Source organism: Myodes glareolus, chromosome 21, assembly GCF_982192425.1.
Source record: "Myodes glareolus chromosome 21, mMyoGla1.1, whole genome shotgun sequence".
Lineage (NCBI taxonomy): Eukaryota > Metazoa > Chordata > Mammalia > Rodentia > Cricetidae > Myodes > Myodes glareolus.
The window spans coordinates 35,446,993-35,472,104 of record NC_142046.1 but is presented as its reverse complement, the minus strand read 5'-3'; the positions used below and the strand labels follow the sequence as shown (position 1 = coordinate 35,472,104).

General features: G+C 43.9%; 1 protein-coding gene across 4 annotated transcripts in view; it reads left to right on the top strand.

The window, feature by feature from the left end:
- The window catches only part of Cacnb4 (calcium voltage-gated channel auxiliary subunit beta 4), a 265,879-nt gene that overhangs the window by 129,085 nt on the left and 111,682 nt on the right, over positions 1 to 25,112 (top strand). Inside the window, exons 1-2 of one of the 4 annotated variants that reach the window (XM_085681131.2) lie at positions 2,537 to 2,860; positions 4,754 to 4,913. The exons of 2 other annotated variants lie outside the window; for them this stretch is intronic. In XM_085681131.2, coding sequence (XP_085537257.1) covers positions 4,908 to 4,913 — 6 coding nt within the window. In that variant the 5' untranslated portion in view covers positions 2,537 to 2,860; positions 4,754 to 4,907. Of the gene's footprint in view, positions 1 to 2,536; positions 2,861 to 4,753; positions 4,914 to 25,112 lie in introns of those variants that run through there. One more of the 4 variants, XM_048425901.3, reaches the window with a different exon arrangement.

The window sequence follows — 25,112 nt, the reverse complement described above, 5'->3', positions numbered from 1 at the left end:
AGGCAGAAAGAGCAAGATTGGTTATGTCATTTGTGGGGACAGGGCCAGGGGAAGAAGAGAACACTCTAAATTACATATAATACAAGTCAAGAAAGGCATGTATAGAATACAGGCTTTGAAGAAAGCAATTTATCCTTTCTGGGTGGGAAAAATGCCTTGATTGGGTGACTTCTAGGCTTCCTTATTGGCTTGAGATTCTGAGTGTGACATTTGTCTCTGGTTCATAGGAAGCAGGCAGAGGCAGCCTGGTCCTGTGACACATCTACTCTTGTCCTTCCAGAGTGGGGTGTGGGGTTACAAAGAGTAACACAGCCGGGGTGCTTGACTCAGGGCCTGTCCTGACAAGCCCGCCCCGGGTCCAGTGGCAGACTGTCGTAGGAGTGGCTCACAAAGCAAGACCCTGCTCCTTACACCCTGCCTTTAGGCTTTGCGGCAGCATTAGCAGGTAGTGCAAGGGGCAGCCAGATGTGGGGGAGCAGCGGATCCTTGCACCGTTTCCCAGCAAGGAGTGTTTCACCCATTTTTGGTTGTTTCTGAAAGTGGACAACTTCTTTTTCTCTCTCTCTAACTGATTCTTGTTTAAAAATAATCAGGAAATGGCTATCCTCTCAGTTGAAGTAGTAAAGGAAGGAACTATCTTGGGGGGATTTGAGGAAGATTAAAAGACCAGGTCTTGGCTTTCTGTGTATTCTGGCTAAAACATTTCTTTTGGCACTAGTTAAAAAGCTCATTAAAGCAACAACCTGAAGTTAGGGGGAGGTGGGAGTTGGATCTGGGAGGAGTTGAGCAAGTTGGGGGTGAACATTGTACGCCATTCTCAAAGAATTAATAATACTGTATTAAAATACGACCCAATCTGACACATGGATATGAGCTTAGAATTCCTCTGGTCCATCCCTCTTGGAGTCTGGGGTTTGGGGGAGCTGGGCAGTCCACTGGCCAGCATCCTGCACCAGCACACAGCTGGCAGCAGATGGAGCTGGCTCAGGATTCTCTGTGTAGAGTCTATTGAACACACCTCCCTCCTCTCCCGCTGTCTTCTGGGTAGGCACAGACTCAAAGCCAATATCCCGTGTGAACTTGTCATCTAGGGAGATTGGAGGACCCAGGTCACCTTGCCATCTTTTTAGCTTTGAAAGTGATTAGGTATTTAGATACACAAGTATGACTGAAAGCCGTTAATGGTTGGGGCATCCCAGACCTGGGAGAATGGCTGTGCTATCCTATCTGGTAGCTCGTGGGTGACCTTTGAGGGCTTGGGTTGTTGCTCTCGTCTTAGGCTTTTCAGAGACGCTGGCGGGGAGACTGACCTCTTTTCCCAGGTCTGGATCAGTGACTCCTTGCTGAGCGCCCAGGAACTGCCGCCAGTGCCTTCTGGCTGAGAAGCAGGGTTGTCACTGGTAAGTGTTCATGTTGCACTTCAGACCTGCAAAGTTCATTCTCTGAGTTCTTGCCTTCCTCGGTGTCCCAGCCGAAGAGACTAAAGCCCACAGAGGTGAGAACTGACTGGCGAAGTCAGCTGGCAAGGGAGTGGCAAAGCCGAGGTGGGGTTTCTGGGTTATTTCTTACCCCGGTGGTTTCCGCAGCTTCTCTGGTAATGATGTTTGCCCCCTCACCAGTTTCTTTCCAGTTGTAACTGGGTTCTTTCTAGAGCGAGCTGTAGATTTTTCCTGGGTCAGGCTGTCATCCATTACTGAGGAACAGACAGGCATAAGTAAGTAGGGGGAACTTCATCTCAGGTGACCCCACTATAAAGGTTGCTCTAGGGCAGTGTGAGTATGGTGTGGAGCAGGAGGGAGTTGGACCTTCCCGGGTGAGTTGTAAGGGTTGATCTCTGCTCTTCCAAATTGTTAAAGGTTTGTGTACAGGAAGCAGACGAAGGGTTCTAGCAAAACTTTAGTCTCTTACTTAAAGAGGAGTGTTGAACAAATTGAACTAAAAGACTGTTCAATTTTACATCTAAAAGCTGGGAGGCTTTTGGCTTCCTCTCCAGACTCTACTACTGACACAGGGGCGTTATCTTGCCAGGAAGGGAGAGAGAGAGAGAGAGAGAGAGAGAGAGAGAGAGAGAGAGAGAGAGATGAAAATATTGAAAACTTTTCCTATAGAAATGCCACAGATCTTTCCTTCAGTATCCTATCCCTATCCCTTTACTGAGATTACAATTTTCCGTGTGCCTTAGTGTCCTTTTAAGTTAAATCACCTCCGCAAAGTACAGATGCTGGGTGGAGATTGGGATCTGCGTGCCTGTCTCTATGAAGAGTCAAAAATAAAATCTCTCCTTTGCTCCCTCTTCCAACCGTGCATTGAATCAAGAGGATGAGTAACTGTCTTTCAAATATCTGATAGCCCACCTTTCAAAACGTTCAGCCCTTTCAATATTGCCAAGTGTTCGTTGTAGAACTAACGATCCAGGCGAAACAGGAAGCATCTCTATGCTGGATAGGATGCTCGGAGTCACCCTCCACTCTCCCAGGGAACGCTCTTCAGCTGACTGAAGCAGGGGAGCCGAGCCAATCAGAGGCCGCTTTCCTAGCTCTGTCACCGGTCTGTGGTTGAGGAAGGCTTTTGCTTTTTATGCTCTGTCTTGGGGAGGCAGATAACATGCCAGGTCTGGACCGCCTCTGGGGATAACCTCACCCCGTGTGATATGAATGAATAGCATCTTGCCTGGTAAAGTCCCAGGGATTGATAAGGCAAGGCGCGCAGTTTTTTTTTTTCCAAAGAGGCCTTTTTTCTTTTTTAGCTCTGGCTGTGGTTTCTGCAGCAAATTTGTTTTTGCCTTCAAAGAGGTGCTGTGGATTGTCAGACCTCCATGTATGACAATTTGTACCTGCATGGAGTTGAAGACTCGGAGGCTGTAAGTATTTCACAGATAGCCGGTTCCCTCTCTCCTCCTCTTCCTCCTCCCATTTCCCCCTCCTATTTCTTAGGCAACGCAGGGAACATGGAGCTGAAAGCCAACAGCATTGGGGTGCCTGCTGGCAGCTGTGTGTTCGCTGTGTAGTTTGCGGCTAACTGAAATTATTTGTGTCAAGCAGGAGGGAAATCAACTTGCTAGCGAAGCCACCTACGAGGATAGGTTGTTGGGATTTCTGTGTGACCCGGGCCACGTTTGATTCACGAGGGGTAACGGCCCCTCGAAGACTGGTTTAAACTGTGCAGAAAGTGCTCTCCCCCCCCCCCCCCCCAGTCGCAGGGTTCGCAGGGAAGACTCATTCATTATATAATAACACTGTTGAGCTGGCATGAATGGGAGGTCCTCAGCTGTGGCGGTGTCATTATGTGCTTACTGGCCCAACAAGCCGTTTCTGCTGCTTCTTTGTTAAGGAAATCAGATGCGAGGGTCGTGCACACAATACTCCAGCGCAGAGGCGGTAGGTGGTGTCCCCGTACTATGTCCTGGAAGACCGAAGTGAACGACATGTGTTTGGTCTTAGAAAACGGGACTACGGTTCCCCTGATAGTACAGCCCCCCCCTGCAATGTTTTCCAGTCAGGATGAAACGCTTTTCTGCAATCACGAATTTGTAGCATAGTTTGCTGTGCAGTGTGCACAGAGGTTAAAACCCATGACTGGGTTCGTCTTTTTACTATTGCTGGTGGTAGCACCTGTTTTCGCATTGGTTACATTGAAACCCACAAGGAAGGATGCTCAGGGTTGGCCCATGGGACATGCTGTCGGGGAGGGGGTGTCTGAATTTTATATGAGTACAATGCCTTGCATGTTGCCACATTCCAAACAGGAACGTGTTATATAAGGTTCTCTGGCTAAATCACCCAATAAACAGATTATAACAGAAAAAAGAACCCTACGGCGTACGTCAGTGTAGACGTATGCATCACAGCTGCCGTCCATAACAGACAGCAGCCCTCGGGTCTCACTAGGTTCTCCATTTCTCCTGTCTGTGTGAGCCCAAACTCTAACTCTAGTTTTCTTCTCCTGAAAACTCTCCCTGCATCTTGCCCAACGTGCTTCAGAACGACCAGGCTGTCAGTGTATTGCAAGGGACTGCAGTCCGTAACGTGGGGACTGAAGTCAAGAAGGCTCACTCGTGCAGGTAGCGTTGAGAAATGGAAGAGAGAACTCCCAAGTTTAGCCCCCGGCTTCCCAGCCGGGTTCCTCGGGGCCTTGCCAGTTCTTACACTCTGTCCCCACCCTCACTTACGAAACATGCGACGTCTTCTTGAGTTGTAAAGTTTTCCTTTTGATCATGATTTTGGACTTGGGCGGCGTTGCTTTGAAGTGGATTGGAGTTTGTTTGCTCCTTTCCCGAAATGCTGTCAGAAGCCAGCTGCTGCGAGCAGCTGAGCTGCCTAGGAACTAATGTGTGCAGCTCCTTGTTCTCCAGAACTGTCTAAATTTCAGATGCACTGGGTCAGAGGGGGAGCCATTTAAGTACAGAAACATTTGTTTGGCCTTTTGGTCCAGCCTCTCAGGACAGCTGGCTTTCCTGCAGGGTGGCTTGACTGGCGGCTGGAGCTGCTGGCGAGGAGTGCTAGGTACTGCAATGCCGTGTTCCCAGTGAGTCAGTGGTGGCCAGCAGGCTGAGCCTCCTGGGAACGGTGCACATCTGTGGAAAGGGGACAGGTGGACCTGAGGAGTGAAGGAAGGCCAGTTCCCACCTGAGAGTCCGGGAGGCCTTTTTGGGGTGGGATGCAAACCGTGGCACATCAATCAGAGGGGAAGACGGAGATGTTCAGAGGCCTGACCTGACCCTGGATGCTCATTCGAGTTTATTTGTTTTTGTAAGGAAGAATAATGTGATGTGTTACCCAAGATGGCGTGAACAGAGCTTCAAGCCAATGGAGAAGACTAGGCCCAAATAGCTGAGCCGGTGGAGTGCCAGATAAAGCCACACCTGGAGTGCCACATCCTCGGCAGTCCCTCTCAGGGTCAATGCATTTATGGCTGTAAGTGTGGGGTTTGCCCAGATCAAGGCTGAGCTCATGGACCAGTTCTGCTGGATAGGTTTGGAAGGCTTTGCTCCTAGCAGCTGCCTCCAGAGGACTGACAGGCACTAAGAGCTCAGAAGGGCACTTCCTCTGGGGGGCTGGGGAGTCCCCGCCCTTCTGTGTTACTGCAGATCCTTGTGGGGTGAACGGATGGGTGTCAGCATGTCAGACACGCTAATAGTCAGCGTGTCCATGCTGTGAGTCTGTAACAGAGCATCTTGCCCAGAGACAGATGTTTTACTCTAAGAATATAGCGTCATTGTGCACTGTGAGCGTGTCTCAGTCCCAGGACCTGGAAGATTTTGGCACTGTGGTGAGAGGTTTTTTTTTAAGAGTCTGGCCCACAGGTGGAAATTATCCTTCTAGGGCCCTAGATGGAAGACTGTGGATTCTGTCTCTTATTGCACACAGAAGAAACGATAGAGAAGCATGTTGGAACATAGTTTAATATGGACACATCGGATTCTTTAGTCCTGAGGAGCCTGTTTGGGCAAGTCTGTTAACTTCTGCTCTGGATTCCAGGAAGGTAGTCAAGGGTCAGGATCATCCCCAATGATAACAAACTACAAAAACACAACATAAGAACAGAAAATGAAAACCCCATTCAGTGGCCCCAGCAAGGTCTCTCATAAGAGTAGGAAATTTTGCATAGTCTGTCACATTACTTCACAATTTTGGTTTCTCTGAGGATGCATACCAGCGACTTGTACATGCCAGACGAGGACTCTACCGCTGAGCTTTGCCCAGAGCCCCATGTTACTTTGTGGGTCACTTTAACATGAATAGTAAAGTTTGTCCTCGTGACGAGTCTGTGCCGACACAGGCCACTTACAAGGTGTCATGTATACAGGCTGTCATTGGCTTCTGTGTACATGTGACCCAGCACCCTACTTCTACTGCTCCAGTGTACATAATACAGGTCCTGGTGGTTTATTATATAAATAATAATAGTTTTTTTTAATAGGAATGAATAAGCAGAATCAAAAAGCAGAAAGGTTACCTGAGACCCACTACTTTTCAGATAATCTCTGCTTAACAGTATCATGCTATTATCAGCAATCAATGCCCAGCCATGTCAATAGGTTGTTCTCAACCTGCAACTGTGTGTCACCGTCTGGTCTGGTAAGCCTTGTCCTCACCGGACTAAATATCAAGCCTGCTAACCCTGGAGCCAGCCTGTGCAGGCAGTGCTTTGCACAGCCACGTAGAATTCTGAAGGCTCTTAAAGGAAGTGTGGATTCTCAGAGTACTTTGTAAAGTGAGGCCAGGGTTGGCTGTACAGAGGAGCTGGTGTCTTAGGCCCAAGCTCTTCCATTTCTAGATGCTTCAGTTTGAAAGGAGGTGGCTGGGTCATTGTCAGGGAAAAAGACGATCAGGCCTTAATTCAAAGCATTTATTATAGAGGGAAAGAGTCTTTAAATATTCTCCGTCATGCAAAGGAGATATAAAGTGGTTATCCATACCATTAGAGTGATTACAGTGGTAAAAAATAAAGCAAAAGAAAGTTGTGCTGATTATAATGTATGTTACATTTGAATACATATATAAAACATGTATTTAAATCTATATGTATTATGCACAGTTCTAAGGGTAACAATACATTAATTTTTCAAACTATTTGTTTCCTGTATAACTCTGTCTGTTTGTCTAAATGTCTGTGCACCCACATGTGTGTGTATACTGTGGCATCTTGTACATCACATCCATCCACACACGGATGCTTTGCTAACTGATGTTTGATATGCAGTGGGATGTTTTTACCATAGAAACTTAGGAGACGGAAGATTCACTGCCTTTGATGTGATGAAAGATACGCAAGAAGGTTGAAAAGCCACAACCTCTACTACAGAAAGAAGGATTACTGCTTTCAGAGGTGCCGCGAAGTTGTTCTGTGTGTGGTTATATGTCCTTGTGCTTCTTAGGGAGGAAGATAAACTTCAAACCGAGGGTTGGCGTATTTAAGGGCCTTCAGGAAAATGTTCTAGAGATACGAAGGTGTGGATTTCTCTTGGAAACAACTGAGCCAAAGGCCTCTGTTCTTTGGCGGCTCAGCGAATCCCTTCTCGGGTGGAAGTCTTCACGGTCCACTTCTAGAGTAGGAACCCTGGTTTGTAAAGGAGTCTAAGAGCTGGGTTTTTGGCATTCCTAGCTAGAGAAGTAAATGCTTGCAGGTTGTGTGAGCTATCTGGCCGAGGAATGCAGTCGTTTCGCTCAGCTGAGCTACTGTGGTGGTACGTCAGGGTCTGTGAAGTAAGCGATGAGCACAGCCTTTTCTTCAAATTCCTATAAAGGGTGGTTTCTAAAATATGTATAGAAACGGTTGCCACATTAAATTGTTATGATGCTAAGAGAAAAATTTCTTAAATTTGACTAGAACCCATGAATTCCAACCCCCTCCCCTGCTAGTTTCTTGTTTGTTTTCTACTTTGGGGTCACAGGCGGAAGTCTGTATCTCAGCCATCACCCTTGTCCAGGTGCTTCTGTAGTTCTTCCTTCCTTGGCAGCTTTTATTTCTTTAGTTTATAACGAGTCATGGAAAATTAGTTTTGCATTGTATGACTGAAGTGCCTGCAAGAACAGCTCAAGGAGTGTGTTTTGGCTCAAGGTTTTGGAGGGTTCTTGGCTTCATGTTCTTGGGTAGAGTATCACCGTGGCAGCCATGTGTGGCAGAGAAACTTCTCCATCTCATGGTAGATAAGAAGCAGAGAAAAAGGAAGACAGGAAGGGACCAGAATATAGCTTCTGTGACCTAGTTCCTCCAAGTAGGTCTAAATTTCTTCCTTTGGCCACTTCTTGATAAATGCCATTGAGTCATGGATTCATGACTCTATTAATAGATAAGAGCCCTCAGAATCCATCCACTTCCTCGAAGTCCATCACCTGGCAAAGAAACCCCTTGAGGGACATTTCATGTACATAGCACAATTGAGTCCAGAGTTTTAGAATATAGTACCGTGGCTCCAATTATATGTCCTCAGTAAATGCCACATCACCCTGTGGCAGACATCTGTGTGATGCTCAGTCTGAAGCCAGCAGTAACTATGCAAACGCATCATAAAGTGAGGGGACCACAACTGCCCTCTGCGATTAGTCTTCCATTTCCATTGGATCTTATGTCTGTGTTGATAGTCCTTGTCGTTCCGATTCCCTTCTCCAGGTAAGCAAGGCAAGAAAGAGGAACAGAGGACGTGAGTGCGCTGCTTATCATTTCTCGTCCTGTCTTGTTTCTCCCACTTGTCCTTTCAAATAGCAGCGTGTCGCGATTTCACTCACATATCAGTGGGGTTAAACTAAAAATTAGACCAGCAAACTCGACAGATCTCTATTCTGCTTAAGAAACAGGCAGACTTAAATGCTTTTAATATGTTTGTATCAGCCATGGGGCTGTGAAAACAGGAATTTTAACCAGCTGACTGAGAATGGCCCCCTTTTACATGGGAAAATTTTATGCAATTTTATAGGTATATAAATACATACAATTTAAGAATTTACTGATAATTCATAAAGAATTTATTTTCAAACAGCTTTTTTTTTGGGCTGGAAAGATGACTTACCAGGTAAAAGTGCTTGGTGTCCAAGCCTAATGATCTTAGTTCAATTTTCAGAAATGACATAAAGGTTGATTGAGAGAAATGATGCCATAAAGTTGTCTTATGCCTGCCCCAAATGCCCACACTTACACAATCATGTACATACAATAATAAACAAATTTCAGAAAGTTCTACAACAATTCCTTTGGTATACATATATTTTCACTGTCCATTAAAGATTAAATCAAATTTCCATATGAGTTAGATGAATGTATTTGTTTAAATTTGTTTCAGTTCCCGTCTGTTTTGTTAACTCATACCATCTCTTGTCTTCTGGGTTGTTGAAGAAGTTAAGTGAGACATGACTTGCCACAGTAATGTCTGTCAAAGTGACTGGCCATGCAATCTCCAGCACTGCGTTCATCAGGACACGCTCAACAAAGGCAGCTCATTTTGCATTTTCACTTTGTTTTCTCACAATATTTCAATGTGTGTTTCAGCACAGCCAACTTAACCTTCTCCTCTGCTTAGTCTTCTTGAGAATGCTGTAAAACTTCTTCCTTTTCTTGGCACCATGAAGTCCCAACACAGGATGAAGGGTAGACTCCTTTTGAAGGTTGTAGTCAAAGTATGGCTTCTCCCAGCTGCTTACCAGCAAAAAGCAACCTTAGCCAATCAAGAGAAATTCGCTCTTTAACCTGGGTCTTGGTTTTTACATTTTCTATAACATCTGAGGATTCAGCCTCAAGGGTGATGATCTTCCACATAAGGGTCTTTACGAAAATCTGTATCACTGCAGACACTGGGTCAGAAAGCTGTTTACTTTCATACAGAGAATTAGGCCAGGCATGGAAGCACATGCCTTTAATCTCAGCACTCAGGAGAGAGAGGCAGATGAATCTCTGTGAGTTCAAGGCCAGCCCTGTCTACATAGAAAGTTCCAGAACAGGCAAGTTCTCAAACAAAAAAAAAAATAATCAAATATGTAAATAAATAATCAAATAGATAAAGAAGTAAATAAGGAAGGAAGGAAGGAAGGAAGCCATCAAGCAAACTAACAAACAAACAAACAGACTTTTTGGGTGCAGAGATGGTTCATTAGTTATAAGTACTGACTGCACTTTCAGAGGACCTGGGTTCAATTCCCAGCACTCATGTGGTGGCTCACACCTGTCTTTAACTCCAGTTCTAGGGGATCTAATGTCTTCTTATGGCCTTTTCAGGACCAGACACTCATGTGCCTGTGCACTTATGTACAGAAATATACACGTAAGCAAAGCAATCATACATATAAAATAACTTTCTAAACAATCAAATCTTAGGGGAATATTTGATACTACAGGACAGAGTTGACCAGTATTTTGATTTTATAATTACCAATGCTGAGAATTCACTTCTCATGAACATATAGTATGAAATGGAATAAGTATATTTAGGACCATTTCAGAAATTGTTGGAAATTCTGTCCTAATACCAAGCCAAAATTTATGTAAACTTTTAAAAAATGAAACCCATTAGCAACTTTATATAACAATAAAAAATTTCTAGTACTATGCTATGTATTGAAAACCTCCATGCTGGGGAATAATGGTAGCAAAATCAGAAAGTCTAGTTTCTGTAATTATACTACTATTCACTTATCAGAGGTGACTTCATAGGTACCACTCAGTGGTGTAGGAGGTTTTCTGTTTGTGTGTTGCTTTCATTGGTTGAATAAAGAGACTGCCTTGGCCTTTTGATAGGCAGCCCTTAAGTGGGTGGAGTAGAAAGAACAGAATGCTGGGAAGAAGGGAAGTGTGACAGACGCCATGAATCTCCTGCCTGAGACAGATGTTAGGTTAGACTCTTGCCGGTAAGCCACAATCACATGGTGATACGCAGATTTAATAGAAATGGGTTAATCAAGATGTGAGAGTTAGCCAAGAAGAGGCTAGAGCTAATGAGCCAGGCAGTAATTTAATTAATACAATTTCTTTGTGGTTATTTTAGGGGTTAAGCTTGCTGGGTGGCGGGTTGCAGCCCATGCCCTCTTACTACAACCCAAACACCATAGGTTCTAACATGCAGGTCTGGACTTTGCGTGGAGGTGCTTCACTGGCACGATGGTGGCATTGACTGGTATGGTTATGGCATTCACTGGCGTGATGGTGGCGTTGACTAGCATGATGGTGGCGTTGGCTGGCATGATGGTGGAATGAAACGCTGCAGTCAGGTTGTGCCCTGAGAAGGGAAACGTGCCACCAAAGACATCATCTGTTTATTCCATGCCAGAACCCGATGCCTTTGGTCATGGGGGTTCAGAAACTTCTGCCAGGCTTTTGGTGATGGCACATATAGTTACACAGCCCCACACTGGACTGCAACCCGCATTGCCAAAGCTGTGTAGTAGAGGCATGTGCCTTACGTATTAAAGACAGGACACTCCCAAGAGAGTTTGCAGTTTGTATAAAACAATGGCAGAGATAGGAGTTGTATATGTTCATAGCCTGGGCTTTGAACCCTTTAAGACTTTGGAGAGTGTGAGGCTAATGGAAACACTGCTGCCGTTTTGACAGCACATATTGGTTTGCAGGACAAAGGTAGCCCCAACGGCTCTCAAGACCATTTGTGAGCACTAGGAAGACCAGAACTTGTTCTGACTCCACAGTTATCTGGTCTTTAGAATAGCAATGTGTAGTTTTAGTGGTTGACTTAGCTACTTCTCAACTGTCAGTGTTCCACATGTCCTGTTTTTAATCTGTTGGAAAGATATTAAAAAGGTTTACACTCACAGTAGGATGTTTTGAACAGGCGTAGTAGGTCATGCATGTAATTCAGTACTCAGAAGACCGAGGCAGAAAATTGTGAGTTCAAGGCCAGCCTAGGCCATAAACAGAGACTCTTTAAAAATCCAAAGTAAGTAAAATAAATGGGAGCATTTGGATTTTCTCTGCATTCATGAGACCAGAGATGAAAGCTATACTCCTATGTGAATATTGGTGATCCCCAGTTGAGAGCCTGGTGGTGTAGCCGAGCCTGGTGGTGTAGACTGAAGATGGCAGCACTCTGATTTTGCCTTTTAACACTTCCTATGGCATCTTAATCACCCCAGATTCTGATCTCAGTGTTGTTGCTCTCACCCGCTTGGTTAAAATTTTGGTAAATAATACGGCTGCCGCTTAAGGTGTTTCTCGGTATTTTTAATTCTTTGTAAAACTTAAAACTTTTTACTTTTATATTGAACATATGTGTCAGCTATGAAAATGTAAAGTTTGCCTTTGAATTTTTCACTCTATAAGACAACACTGCAGTCTGATAATGTTGTCCAGAGTACCTGAGAATGTGTCTAGCTCCTCACTTCTGACCCTAAGTTTGTTTGTTTCTTTCTTTTTCTTATTTTTAATGCACTATACTTTGATCATATTCTTCCCCTTCTCCCAACACTTCCCAGTCCTCCATACCTCTCTACCCACCTAACTTCATGTTCTCTCTCTCTCTCTCTCTCTCTCTCTCTCAAAAAATGAAAATCCAAACAAACAAAAAAATATAATACAACCAAAAACAGTGAAACAAACACAAAAGCTCACACACAAAAACATGGAGCTTGCTGATGGTCAAGTGCTTCCCGGGCCTGCCCTGGAGTGTGGTCAATACGCCCAGTGACACTCTATTGGAGAAAACGGTTTTTCCCTTTCCCAGCAAATACCAACTGAAGATAGCCTTTTGGTTTGGAGTGGGGCTTTGTGTCCACTTTCCCTGTTCCATGCTGGGATTTTCGTCTGTTTTGAACTTGTGTAGTTCTTGTACATACTGCCACACGCTTTGTGAGCTCATATGTGTGTCTGCCCTGTTATGTCTGGAGGATGCTGTTCCCTTGGAGTCACCCACCACCTTTGGGTCTTAGAGTCTTTCTGCCCCCCTCATTGGGCACTGAGGGCAGGGATTTGATTAAGATATCTCTTGAGTATGTTTCTTAGCTTTCTGTGCCTTGATTTCCTTGTCTCTGTAGCTTCAACAATAATGAAGCAATAATAAAATGATTTCTTGGTGGTTTCAAAAATTAAGTTATTTAATATGTCTAAAGCCCCTAAAATGTATATAAGTATTAATTATTAATATACCTTACATTTATCATATATATCATAAATATCCCTGAAGTAAAAGCTTATCCCATATGTGATAATCTTCTGCTTTGGGGATTGAAGTCTGCCTTTTACTACACAATTCTGACCAAGAACTTAGTTTTATTTCTAGCATTCTTACGTAATTTTTTATAGTGATTCTCCCAAATCTTATAGAATATATTCTCGTGACTCCATGTCTGTGTGTATGTCCTCACCACGGGTCACATTCTACGCAAGGTACAGTGTAGAAAAGTTAGTGGCAATGCAGAACCATATGCTGGGTGATAATAGAGGTGGCAGGCAGAAGGCTCTCTGCTCTCTTGAGATCTGACAATTGATTCACATCATGTTTTGGAAAAGAAGGTGATAGAGTGTCATTGAAAGAGTATCAGGATTTGGAGGCCTTGGCCTTGGCCTCTTATTAGCTGTGACTTGGGACAAGCACCTTATCTCCCTACTCCTCAATTTTCCTCATATAAAATGAAGAAATTTGGTTAGATAGTTTCTAAGATTTTTTTTTCTGCATCTGAAATCGTGTTCTGTTTGTGGATAAGCATGTCTTCCTTTGGGATACAAATGCCACTGTGTGCCATTTGCTTTCTGAAATGATCAATTACCATGGCATTATGTAAGACACTGAGTAAGGTGTCAGTGTGTGGGTTTTAAATCCGCGTGTTTGGCTTTTTTCAGAATCTTTAAAAGAAGCAAGTGTATTCAGTACAGTTTTGGGGAAGACTACACTTTATGAAGGCAAATGTTTTACTTAAGACTTAAGAAGCCAACGAAGCTGGTTTGTCTGTTGCTCGTTTGCTTCCCTTTCCTGTGTCTCATCCCCCAGGAGTCTGGGCTGGGAACACTTAAGGGTCAGCCCTACGAACATCAAAGAGCAAGAGCTTTGTGAGAAGTGAGTTCTGCTGGTCTTTTAGACAATCAAGGAAGGGGAATTGTAATCCGAATCATCTTTTCTTCTAAGGGAGGTGTCCATTAAGAGTTAGGCACTTACTATGTTTGGAATAACTATTTGGGGATTGACATGACTCTCATCATCAACAATAGTGTATATATATATATATATAATAGTGTATATACATTACCAATAATACACGCATATATATAAAATATTTGTTAGGTCTGAAATCCTTAGTGCTGAGATTATTGTTTGGAATGTTCTAAAGCCAGTAATCAACTAAATGGAACCCTCCAGAAGTGTAGTAAGTTCTAGGAGACATTGATTCCTTTTAAGAATCAGTCTTTCCTTTTAAAAATAATTGTACCTAGTGTACTTAGTGTTTTTATGATAAGTTCAAAGGCATAGAAATGAAAATGGAAATCTTGACTTGAGTTCAGCCTCTCAAATATTCCTTTAAGTTATGTTTGAATAAGAGTTAGAACAAAAATTTATCGTCCATGATGACAAGGAAATATGGTGAGTATTATGCTAAAATAGTGGGTAGGCATATTGGTTTCCTAGTCTATTTTCAAAGAACCATTATTATAACTTGACGCCGTCAGTTTCCAATGATACCTCAGAGATTAATGCCTTGGTGCTTGTTTGATTCAGTGGCTCTATTGATCCAAGTGATGGTATTAATAACTGATTTTTCACATTTTCAAATCATCTCCCATTCGATCATGTGATAGTGACTGCCGTACTGGAATTGGTCTAATTTTGAAAAGGCCAGAACACACAGGGCCTTTTAATCCTCGTGATGACCAGGGCCCTTGTGAAGTGCTGGGAGATTGCAGAGGAGCATATGGAAGACAACTGCACAGGCCGGAGAGGTTTCGCGCGTGCTGGGTTTAAAGGAAAATACCTCTAATGGTCAAGTTTCATCACGTGTTAACTGAGAACAGGAAGCATGGCTCAGTAAACCATCGTGCATATATTTTATAAAGAGATGTATTTATTGATTTGCATGTGTGTCTGTGTGCCTCCATGTGTTTATGTGCACCGCGTACACGCAGGTGTCTGAGGAGGCCAGAGGGTGACAAGTGCCTGGGAACTGAAGTTCTGAGCAGTTGTAAGTCACTTGATGTGGGGACTGAGAACTGAGCCTGGGTCCTCTACAAGAGCAGTAATGGTTTTAACAATTTTTAACAATGAAATCATCTCTCTGGGTCCATTATACATATTTAGAGCACCAGTGTAAATTTCCTCTTAGACTTTTACCATTTATAAGGAGTACACTTTTTTTTATTGATTTGTACATAAAGTTTTCATGTTTAACATATTTAAGAGCGATATCTTTTTTTGTTTGTTTTTTGTTTTTTGTTTTTTGAAACAGGATTTCTCTGTAGCTTTGGTACCTGTCCTGGAACTTTCTCTTGTAGACCAGGTTGGCACTGAACTCACAAAGATCCTCCTGCCTCTGCCTCCAGAGTGCTGGGATTAAGGCATGCGCCACCACCGCCCAGCTCTAAGAGCTCTATCTTAAAACTAATGATGCTTCATAGTTTTATTGGCAGTGTTTTTAACTTCAGTTGTACATAGTCTAATACTGTCTTCAAAACAGTTAACATCTTTAATTCAGCAAAATGAGATATTTTGGAAAAAGTTAAATAATGTGAAACTGGGTATAATAATCTATGTCTCTGAGAACTTTCTACCTTGTTCCCTTCCTACTGGTAGTGATCATTAACTTATTGGGCATTCTCCAGTTCTTTTCCCAATGTATTGACAAACATGGACATTTGGAGAAACATCCATAAACTTATACACATATCTCACACTTGTAATGAAGGAATACAAATGATATCAAAACAGATATCATCCTACTATGACACCTAGAAGTGGACCCCATCTATTTTGCATGCCAGTTGATTCTCTTTTGTAACCTGGGTGACATACTGGCTGTACTGTGTGGTTGTATCATTAAAAAAAAATGGTAACTCACTCTATCCAGTTCTTTTTGTTGCTGTTAGAGAATACCATTTATGGAATAAAAAGCTTATTTTGGCCTGTGGTTCCAGAGGGAGAGTCTGTCGTGGGGCAGAGGAGCTGGCAGCCAGCAGCCAGCAGATCAGGAGGCTGAGAGATCACATCTGCATCCATACACAGGAAGCAGAGAGTAAGTTGGAAATGGAATGAGGCTGTGGATTCTCCAAGCCTGCCCCCTACTCTGTGATGTCCTTCTGCAAGACTCTACCTAAAGGTTCTGCATCCTCCCCAAACAGTGCTACTAACCAGGGATACACGTTCAGATACGTGGGCCTGTGGGGGGAGCACATCTCATCCAGACTGCCATAACCACTGATAAAGATTTAGAAGAATTTTTATTGAGTCGCCTTGCGGATAAAAGTTACCTTTCACATCCTTTCCTCTGGATATTTGTGTGTACAGGGAGCATTCCCCGAAAATGTTTCGGTGGATAGAATTTCTAGGTAGAATGATTAGGAAATTTAACATTTGTTTTTATTTTTGAATATTACAAATCGGTTTTAGATTAAAATAAATTCTCTGCAGGTTGAGAACAATACTGAACCAGCTCAAAGCATTCAGTCTGAAATATAAAACTATAAGACATTTCTTGATTACAGGAAGCACCTTTTTTCCCAGGGTTATGCTTCTGGTAGCTAAGGAAGAATTGCTCTACTCTGTTGTAATACTTTGTTGCTAGTTTTTCAATAAAAATTGCAGAAGTTGCACCCATCCTCAGCTTCATCTTTGTAGCTGAAGAACCCGAGACCCTGAGAGGTTAGACACCCTTCTCAGAATGCCACAATTGGAGTTGCGGCTGCACCTAGAACCCTCCATACATATCCCTCTAGGGCAATATTCTTTTGTGTGATGCCAAGTTCTGAGGGTCCATAATGTTTAAAAAACTAGACCACTTCCCAACGGGGGCTGCATCATATGTTTATATGGCGCATGACAGGATTTCCCAGAGACTATGCTGCTCTCGGGCCCAATAGTTAGACCTTTATTTGTTTAGCTCAAATTTGCTACAAAGTTTCTCTCAAGGTTTTGTTTGATTTTGCTCTGGAATGAAGTTTAAAGTCCCGAGTTGCTGATGGATTAAAATAGGAATAATATACCCATAAAGCAAAAGTGAATATAAAATCTCAATGCTGGAGGTCATTGGGAAGAGGTTTGGGGGTTTGGAGAAATAGTCAAGTGCTTATAATTTGTATGCAGGTCCTGGGGAGAGTTGTAAGTCAATGCTACATCTGGCTTTAGCTGAAAGGATTCAAGTTCCATTTCGCTCTCTGTCTTGCTCGCTTACAATTCATGTCCACGAGCTTCCAATTCAAGAAAATACTTGCATGGTTCCGTAGCAATATTTTTAAAAGGCAAATGGACACTGATATTTGTCAAAGCCACAGAGAATTATTAGTTCTGTGACAGGAGCTGATTTTGACAGAAGGAAAAAATATAGCCATGTTCCAATGAGAGTAGCTTGAACAGGCTTAATGAAATGCAAAGATCTCAGTAGGATACGAGGGAGCCATCGGAGACAGTGCTGGCAGCCACACGGTTGTTTCTCCTCCTAAGCTGAAGGGCATGTAGAAGACACTGGAATCTCTAAGTTCTGCCCATAAATCAAGTACACAGCTTTCTCTGTTGAAGGTACCACCATCCTGGGGTACCTGCCTGGGAGCGGTCCTCAGGAACAAAGTCAGAGGTAGCCATTCTCCATCCATTCTCTTGAACCATGGCTTCTGTTGGTCAAAGCACTGGAGAACAGATTGCGGAGTTTGTAGGTCAGTCATACTGTGCAGGAGCAGGCTGGAGACGGGTGGGGAATGCCATGGAAAAGCAAGGCGAGGTTGTTTTGTTCGTCTCACTGTATTGTCTGAGTATGTATTCAAATGGGTCCACGAAATTGTGCAGTTTGACGGTATCCCCAAAACATGCCTCTGAAGATGCTACTGGGGCTATGAAGGACTTGTTGGTAATTTTCCGTTAAGATGTGTTTTGATTCTTCATAGATAGACATAACTTTCTGCAGATAATTCATCTGAGTCTTAATTTCAATGTTTATGTTTTAGCAAAGCCTTGGGAGCCTTGAGTAAAAAAGTCTAGCAATAGGGAAAAATGAATGTCTTAGGTTTGTGAAGACAGTAGGGAAGCGACGCTTAGAGGATGTTATCATTTGAATCTGTTGGGGACTTAATCTCTTCCCTTGGATGTTAATGGTACGGCATCCGGAAGCGAAGTCTCTGAAAAGTGATTAGCGTTCGATGAGATCAGGTCATGAGGGGGGCACCAGAGGCCAGGAAGTGGACGGGAGATCGGAGCTGGCACTAGTATCTCACGAAGTGGTGTGTTTTGTGATATGAGCCAGCAACAGCTCAGCAGATGCCAATGTGGCTTCACATCTTCAGACTCCTCAGCGTCAGACCCCGACTCGATCACATTTCTTCCCTATGAATTACCTGGTCTGTGATTGGCTATTAGCCCAGCGGAAAACAAACTGAAGTCTATAGATAATGAAAGGACACAGAAAAGCACAGGCAAACTGACTTGTGCTCCTTCGGTGTGGCCAGACTAGAATAATTCTTAGAATCTCTCTAAAAGTCATTGTTCAATGGTTCCCACTATGTAAGACACTGGGAGGCTCAGTAGGAACAGGATTAGACCGTGAAAGTTTACAGATCTAACAACAGCTTTTTTTTTTTTTGGGTGGGAAGGGAAGACAACATTTCCTATACAGTGTTAAAAGCAGAACTATGTGGAAAGCATCAGAAGATTGGAAAAAAAAAACTTTCTAAGAGACCAGGCCTTGCCATTTTAGCAAAGTCATGCAGACTCTATATGTGTCTGTTACAAAATCTATTTTGATTGGTTGTTGCTTGCATAGCATGCTAATCTATGCAATTCCATCCAGCTGTGCACATAGGACTAGCACATATTTCTGAACCTATATTATTCTCTACCTGGAAGTTAAAGAAGTTCCATTTATTTTGGCCTAACAAGTTAAACAAGTAGGGTTCAGGAAGGTGGGATTGGGAGGGGAACAGTTGTAATAAGGACCTTGTTCCCCGTTGTCAGGTCCTTTGAAATGTGTAAGGGAGTGGAATCCGACATTGATTAGTTGCTGGAGTCCAGAGTGTAGAAAAGGCACTGGCCCTGGACTGGTGGGTTAGTTATCTTGGGATGGAGACGTATGATCCATCCTCCTGTGCCTGAAGCAGATGGTGTTGTCCTTGGTGATGGTCATCAGGGCTGTCCCCCAGGGGACAGATTGCTGTCGTCGTGGCCATGTGCATTCATCAGCAGATATCTCATCTCTTTGTGTAGACACAATTCTTAGGTAAAGAGGACTTGGAATTTCCCAGTGCTTTTAGCAGTTTCTGCAGGGTCAGAACCAGGTGGTTCTCAGTGGTGAGAACTGGTCCTTGTACTGAGAGAACTCTGCCGGTGGCCAGGGCTAAGAGTCAGTTCTGGAGTTATAGAACCAAATGGTTGCCAAGAATCTTCATGGACGATCATTTCAATAGGATTTTAATGTTCAGATGTTTATTCCCGAAAGTGTGTGTGCTTGGTCCTTGGGTAGAGACACTTGATGGAAAGGCACTTCCATAGGTGGAGACTGCTTGTTTATTTCCTGGCCGCCCAGACCTGAAATAATTACACAGAAACTGTATTAATTAAAAACACCACTTGACCTATTAGTTTAAGATTCTTATTAACTAACTCTTACATCTTAAATTAACCCATTCCTATTATTTTGTATTTTATCATGAGGCTCATGGTTTACCGGTTAAGGTTCCTGGGCATCTGTCTCCTTCGGCAGCGACGTGGTGTCTCCTTGACTCTGCCTACTTTTCTCCTCTATCTCTGCTTGAAATTTCCACCTTGCTCTATTCTGCACTGTTGTAGGCCCAAAGAAGCTTCTTTATTCTATTGGTAACTTTTGTTACCAATGGTAACAAAATACATTCACAGCATACAAAGTACATCATGGTACTACATAAGCCTTTGGATATATATAAAAGGAACTGGGGAAATGGCTCAGCAGTTAAGAACTTTTGCTGGTCTTGCTAAGGGCCCAGATTTGATTCCAAGAACCCATGTGGTGGCTTATGACTGCCTGCCATGCCAGTGCCGTGGCACGTGACTGCTGTTCCGTCCTCCTCAGGCTGCTGTACGCATGACACACATGAACTCATGCAAGTGCACACACAGACACATGAAAATAAATAACTGAATGTATGCACGTATTAAAGCTAAGTGAGTCTTGCATATTATCAGAGCACTGCTTGAATAGTTTCATAGTTTAAAAAGTAACATATTATTTTCTTTTCCAATTATTTTTTAGGTTAGCAGATGAAGTCATGGCACTTTCATATGTGTCTATATATGGTTTTGTTATTTTAGTTTTTTAATTCTGTGTATGTATACATGTGTGTGTATGTATGTGAGCGCAAGTGCTTAGAGAGCCATCCAATCCCCCCCCCCCCGGAGCTAGAACTGCAAGCAGCTGTGAACTGCCTAACTTGGGTGCTAAGATCTGAACTTGCGTCCCTAGCAAGACCAATGCGTGGTCTTACCTGTTGAGCCCTCTCTTTCCAGTGCAGTTATAGGTGTTGTTTGTTAAAGGCTGGTCCCTCTCTTTCTCCCTCTCCTTCCTCCTTCCATCTCTCCCTCTCTTCCCTGTCTATCTCTGACACAAGGTTACCCCTTGAAGGCCTGAAAGTTGCTATGTAGAAGACGCTGGCCTCAAACTAATGGAAATCTGCTTGCTTCTGCCTCCTAAATGCTGAGTTTAAAGGGATGGGTCACCATAGGTGTTCCAAGTTGATTTATCAAGTTATTTTTTGTAGGCTTAATTTTGGAGTTATTAATCAGTGCAGAGCATAGTGTTGTAATGAGGGTGAGGTAGATCTTGTTGAAGTGTGTTGTTAAATGCATTTTAAATAGCGTGTGTGTGGATGTGCGTGTACATGTGTCTAACTTCTTGTGTCATAGCTCCAACATCATGTGCTGTGTATTTTGGCTACCAGAATTTTGTTAGCATCGGGTAGTGCATTGGCAAATGCGTGGTTTTGCTCTGGTTTAAAATAATACATGGGCGTACGTGTAGCTTAAATGCATTTGCTTATGGCTACTTCACAATTTAGTTGGGCGAATTCTCCTTAAAACATTAAGAGGATCAGAGAAGAAGCAGAGGAAGGATAGAGAGGGAGAGGGAGCTTCGGATAAGGCAGAAAGAGGACAAGGAAATGCAGAGCCTAGATTTTGTGAGTGTTTTGATTCATATCCCTTCAGCTACAACACATTCTGGCTGTGAGATGTGCAGCTCGCCGCTCAATTCTCATCCGAGCATTGCATTTGCATTGAGTAGCTGGCTCTCAAAATGCCAGCCAGCAGCCTGCTCAAGGATGGAGCTGTGTCAAACTTGGTGACCGGATTACAAAGATGTCTTGAGGAAGCTGTGGAGGGGGTACGTCAGACGCCTTGTTCTTGCCACTCAGCCAGGACTTTGTCAGCTGTGACTGATCTGGTTTCTAGAGCGTATGCATTTTCAGTTTCTAAGAACTTGTAAAGGTATCCGAAGCAGAAAGCCCCAACCCCAAGTACTGAATAGAAGGTGTATGAGCATCCAGGTTGCTTTCCTGCAGGTAGTGAGACTATTCAGCAGACTGGCTGTGTGTGATACCACTTCATCATAGGTGGAAAAAAAAAGTATCCATTATCCTTTAAATATGGATTATTGTTATGTGGCTTCCAAGGCTCCCCAGTCAAGAGGACTGGGAGGGGCAATGGAAATGGCTCTTCTTTAGTCTTCTAGTGTGTACTAGTCACCGTTCTATCACTGGAGCAGAATGCATGATGTAATAAGCTTGCTCTTTTTAAAAAAGCTTTAGTTTGAGTTACAGTTCTAGAGAGTCCAGTCCACGATCTAGAGGCCTCATGGCTTCGTTGCCGATAGAGGTCTCAGATGATGAAGATGGGGAGAAACCGCTCTCCTCATAGGCAGCAAGCGGGGAAGGAGGGAGGGGCTGGCAGTCCTCAATCTTTTTGGAGAGCTTGCTCCAAATGATGTAAGGGCATCTCATGAGACTTCTGCCCCCACCCCCCAAAGGTCCCGTGCCCTTCCAGTAGCTCCGTTTTGGGGGCTATCCTTTTAACACATGGACCAGGCATGAGTTACTGGAATTTTCTCCTATCTCAAGGGGAGAGCAGGTACCAGTAGGTGGTTTTCTTTGTCTGCAAGTAAAATACTCAGCCTTTCCTTATTAAACAATAGCAAATGCTGGTGAAGATGTAGAGGTACGATCGCTTCTGTTGTGGCAAAGCAAATTAGTAGAGTCATTATGGAGAGTCTTCAAAAACCAAAAATAGATTTACTTATGAACTTACTGATTTGGCATATATTTAAAGGGAATTAATTAAGTGTACCACAGAGATACCCGAACATAGCCGGCACTATGTTCTTATGGCACTGTTTACAAAAGCTAAGATGAAGTCAGTGTAGAGGCCTATCAACAGATCAATGAATTAAAAACACGTGGCAAATATGCACAGTAGAATATTATACAGCCATGAAGAATGACGTACCATCATTTGCAGCAAAATGGATGGAACTGTAGGACATTATGTAATGCATTGCCTTACATTACAATCTAGATTCAGAAAGACAAGCAGCATGTGTAGATGCTTAACAAAATTGATTCCAAGTAGAAATAACATTAAAGATTAAAGCGGGGAGCCGCGGGGACAGAGAGGTTGGATTTGATCAGTGGATGCTGTATGCATGAGTGGAAATACTTCACTAGACTCCACTATTACAGACAGCAGTGTGTCTCAATAAGAAATCACTCGGCCTCTGGTTGGAAGAGAGCCCCGCCCCTTTTAGAGAGAATGAAGACTGTGTTGAATGTCGTTGCCGTGAAAGCCCAGGATTTCCAGCAGGCAGTGTTTGGGGAGAGCAGTGGAATCCCACGTTCATTTCCCAGCTTCAGGGTTTTATCCTCCTTCCTGGCTTTTTTGGATTCACTGGAGGGACAGCCCGAAGCCAAGCAAGTCCAGCTCTTCTTCTGCTGATTTTCAGCTTGGTTTCCGCTTCCGGCTTTGTGAGCTGGTCAAGTGAGCATTCTCTGCTGGGCTCCAGCAGCCCCTGGCTCGGGCCAAAGTCCGTTGTGTTTCTTCTTCTCCATTGAGTTCTTCAAAGTTGTGGAAATGGGAGTCATGCCGGTGCCCTTCCTGCCTGCTCGCCATGTCCTTCTGAGCGTAGAGGCCGACTCTCTTCCTGGTTCCCCTCCTGAGCTCAGAGTCCCACCAGCCCCAGCACTCCGATCACTTTTCCTTACAAGTGTGCCCAGCCGCTAGCTGCATTGCGTCTGTAAGGCATGGTCCTCTGTTCTGAGAAACGGAAACCTCTCTTGGGTTCCCAATCTTGTTAAGAAAAGAATTTAAAGACAGACTTAGAAGCTCAAGGATAATTTATCGGCATGGGGGAGCAAAACACCAGGGCAGCCACGATGTAAACCTTGACAGCTGCCTGAAGACAGCAGAGGGAGAAAAGAAAACAAAGCCATGCCTTTTAAAGCCAGGAACTGAGGAAGCCAGCGCTTTTCTGCAATGGAGTTTGGCAAGCTCCTGTATGGCAGAAGTGGGGGTGGCTTAAGTCTCCAGAGAATTAAGAGAAAAGGCTCAGACAATCAGAGAAAGCGTACCCAGGCTTTAGCCAGCTTCCCAAAGAAAGGGATAGAAAGAGGGGAAAGGCTGGTGTTGTAGTGCCTTCTGCAAGCAGCTAGAAGCTACCAAGATCCCTTTTGGGTAGATCACACATTAGGCTTCTGCTGACCACACTTTGGGACAAATTAATTGCGCTAGGTAACCGGGAGATGTTGGGAGAGATCTTTCCGTGTGTTTTATTTTATTGGCAGTTCTGGAGCTTGAACTTAGAGCTCCAGGCGTCAGGGGCAAGTGTTCTACCACTGTGCTGCAGCTCCGATCCTCGTGAAAGGAAGGGTTTTAAACAGGAAAGTGTGCTGAGGAGGCAGAAGGAAGGACTCAGGCAAGAAGTCCTGCAAGAAAGCTGTAGAAATAGCGCCAGGGAAAGACGACAGGGCTGCGCTAGCCAGTGCCAGGTGGAAACAGAAGTGACCTGGGGCATTTGTGATTGTCAGTGCATCGGGCTAGTGACTGATTAGCTTCGAAAGGGAGAGAGGCACTCTGCCTTTGGCTTAAGAGACTGTCTGACCACCATGCTTCCGAGGCTGGGAACTTTGCCGTCTCTTCTGATGTCTCCTGGCCCAATCCAGTGAGTGCTGGCCAGGAGCCAGGCCAGCTTCTAAGGCTGCAGCTCTCCAGATCTTGATCTTGACTCCTGCCTAAGGAAGTCACAGATTCTATCAAGGTCCCGTGCAACCAGGAACTTGTGGAGAAATAATGATGTTCAGCTATCCAGTTTCTGGGTCTTACACTCCACTTCATGTACCTGACTGTGTAGTATTTAGAAACTGCAGAGGGAACTTGTCATGTGTTCTTGGGTTAGTTATATATGTTTCTGCTGTGTTTAGAGGTAGATCATAACATTGACCCAGAGTCTCTCCCATCTCCTAATTTTCTTTTTTATTTATTTATTTTTATTTTTTTCCATTCAAAAATTTCCACTTCCTCCCTTCCTCCCATTCTCCTCCCGCTCCCCGATTCCCCCTCCTCCCTCCCCCTCCAGTCTTAAGAAAGGGCAGGGAACCCTGCCCTGTAGGAAGTCCAAGGCCCTCCCCCCTCCATCCAGGCCTAGGAAGGTGTGCACCCAAATAGACTAGGGTCCCAAAAAGCCAGTACATGCAGTAAAAACAAGTCCCAGTGCCTTTATCAATGGCTTCTCAGTCAGCCCCCATTGTCAGCCACATTCAGAGAGTCTGGTTTGATCACATGCTCGTTCAGTCCCGGTACAGCTGGATTTGGTGAGCTCCCATTAGAACAGGCACACTGTCTCAGGGGGTGGACCACCATCTCCTAATTTTCATAGGTGAATTTCTAGCCATTAATGTTGCATACCCATTGATACACATAAAATAAATATGGGTCCCCAGTCAAGTAGGATTGGTGATCACTACTATACTCTACATCACTTTCTCAAAGTTCCAGAGCAGGGAGTAACCCACAGTAGCTGTGAACTCTCAGGATCACTGCTTCTCTGGAAGGATGATTCTTGAAGAACTAGTATGCACCAGAATAAGTTGGGGCGATGATCCTGAGGGGATGAGGTTCCTCACCAAACCTCACATTTGCCGCAGATCATCCCAGGGTCTTAAATGGGGGTTCATTATTTGGGATCAGGCTTTCTCTCAGGACTTAATGAGTTTAGGGGCCGTAGGACGTACCAACCTGGCAGACGTGACCGAGAGATTCTGAGTCTTATTATAGAGAGCTTATACAAAGGGCTCCCTTCTCTCTTAGGCGCCCATGTGAGGTCACATTTGGAGCAGTGGGCATTGTGAAGCAGGATTGTCTGTCTTACTCATCTCCATATCAGTGCACAGCCTTGTCCACACTGTATGCTTGCCTTGAGACAGCCATTCGGTAAGGATTGCTAGAATGAATGAAAATCCAATAACTTTAATTC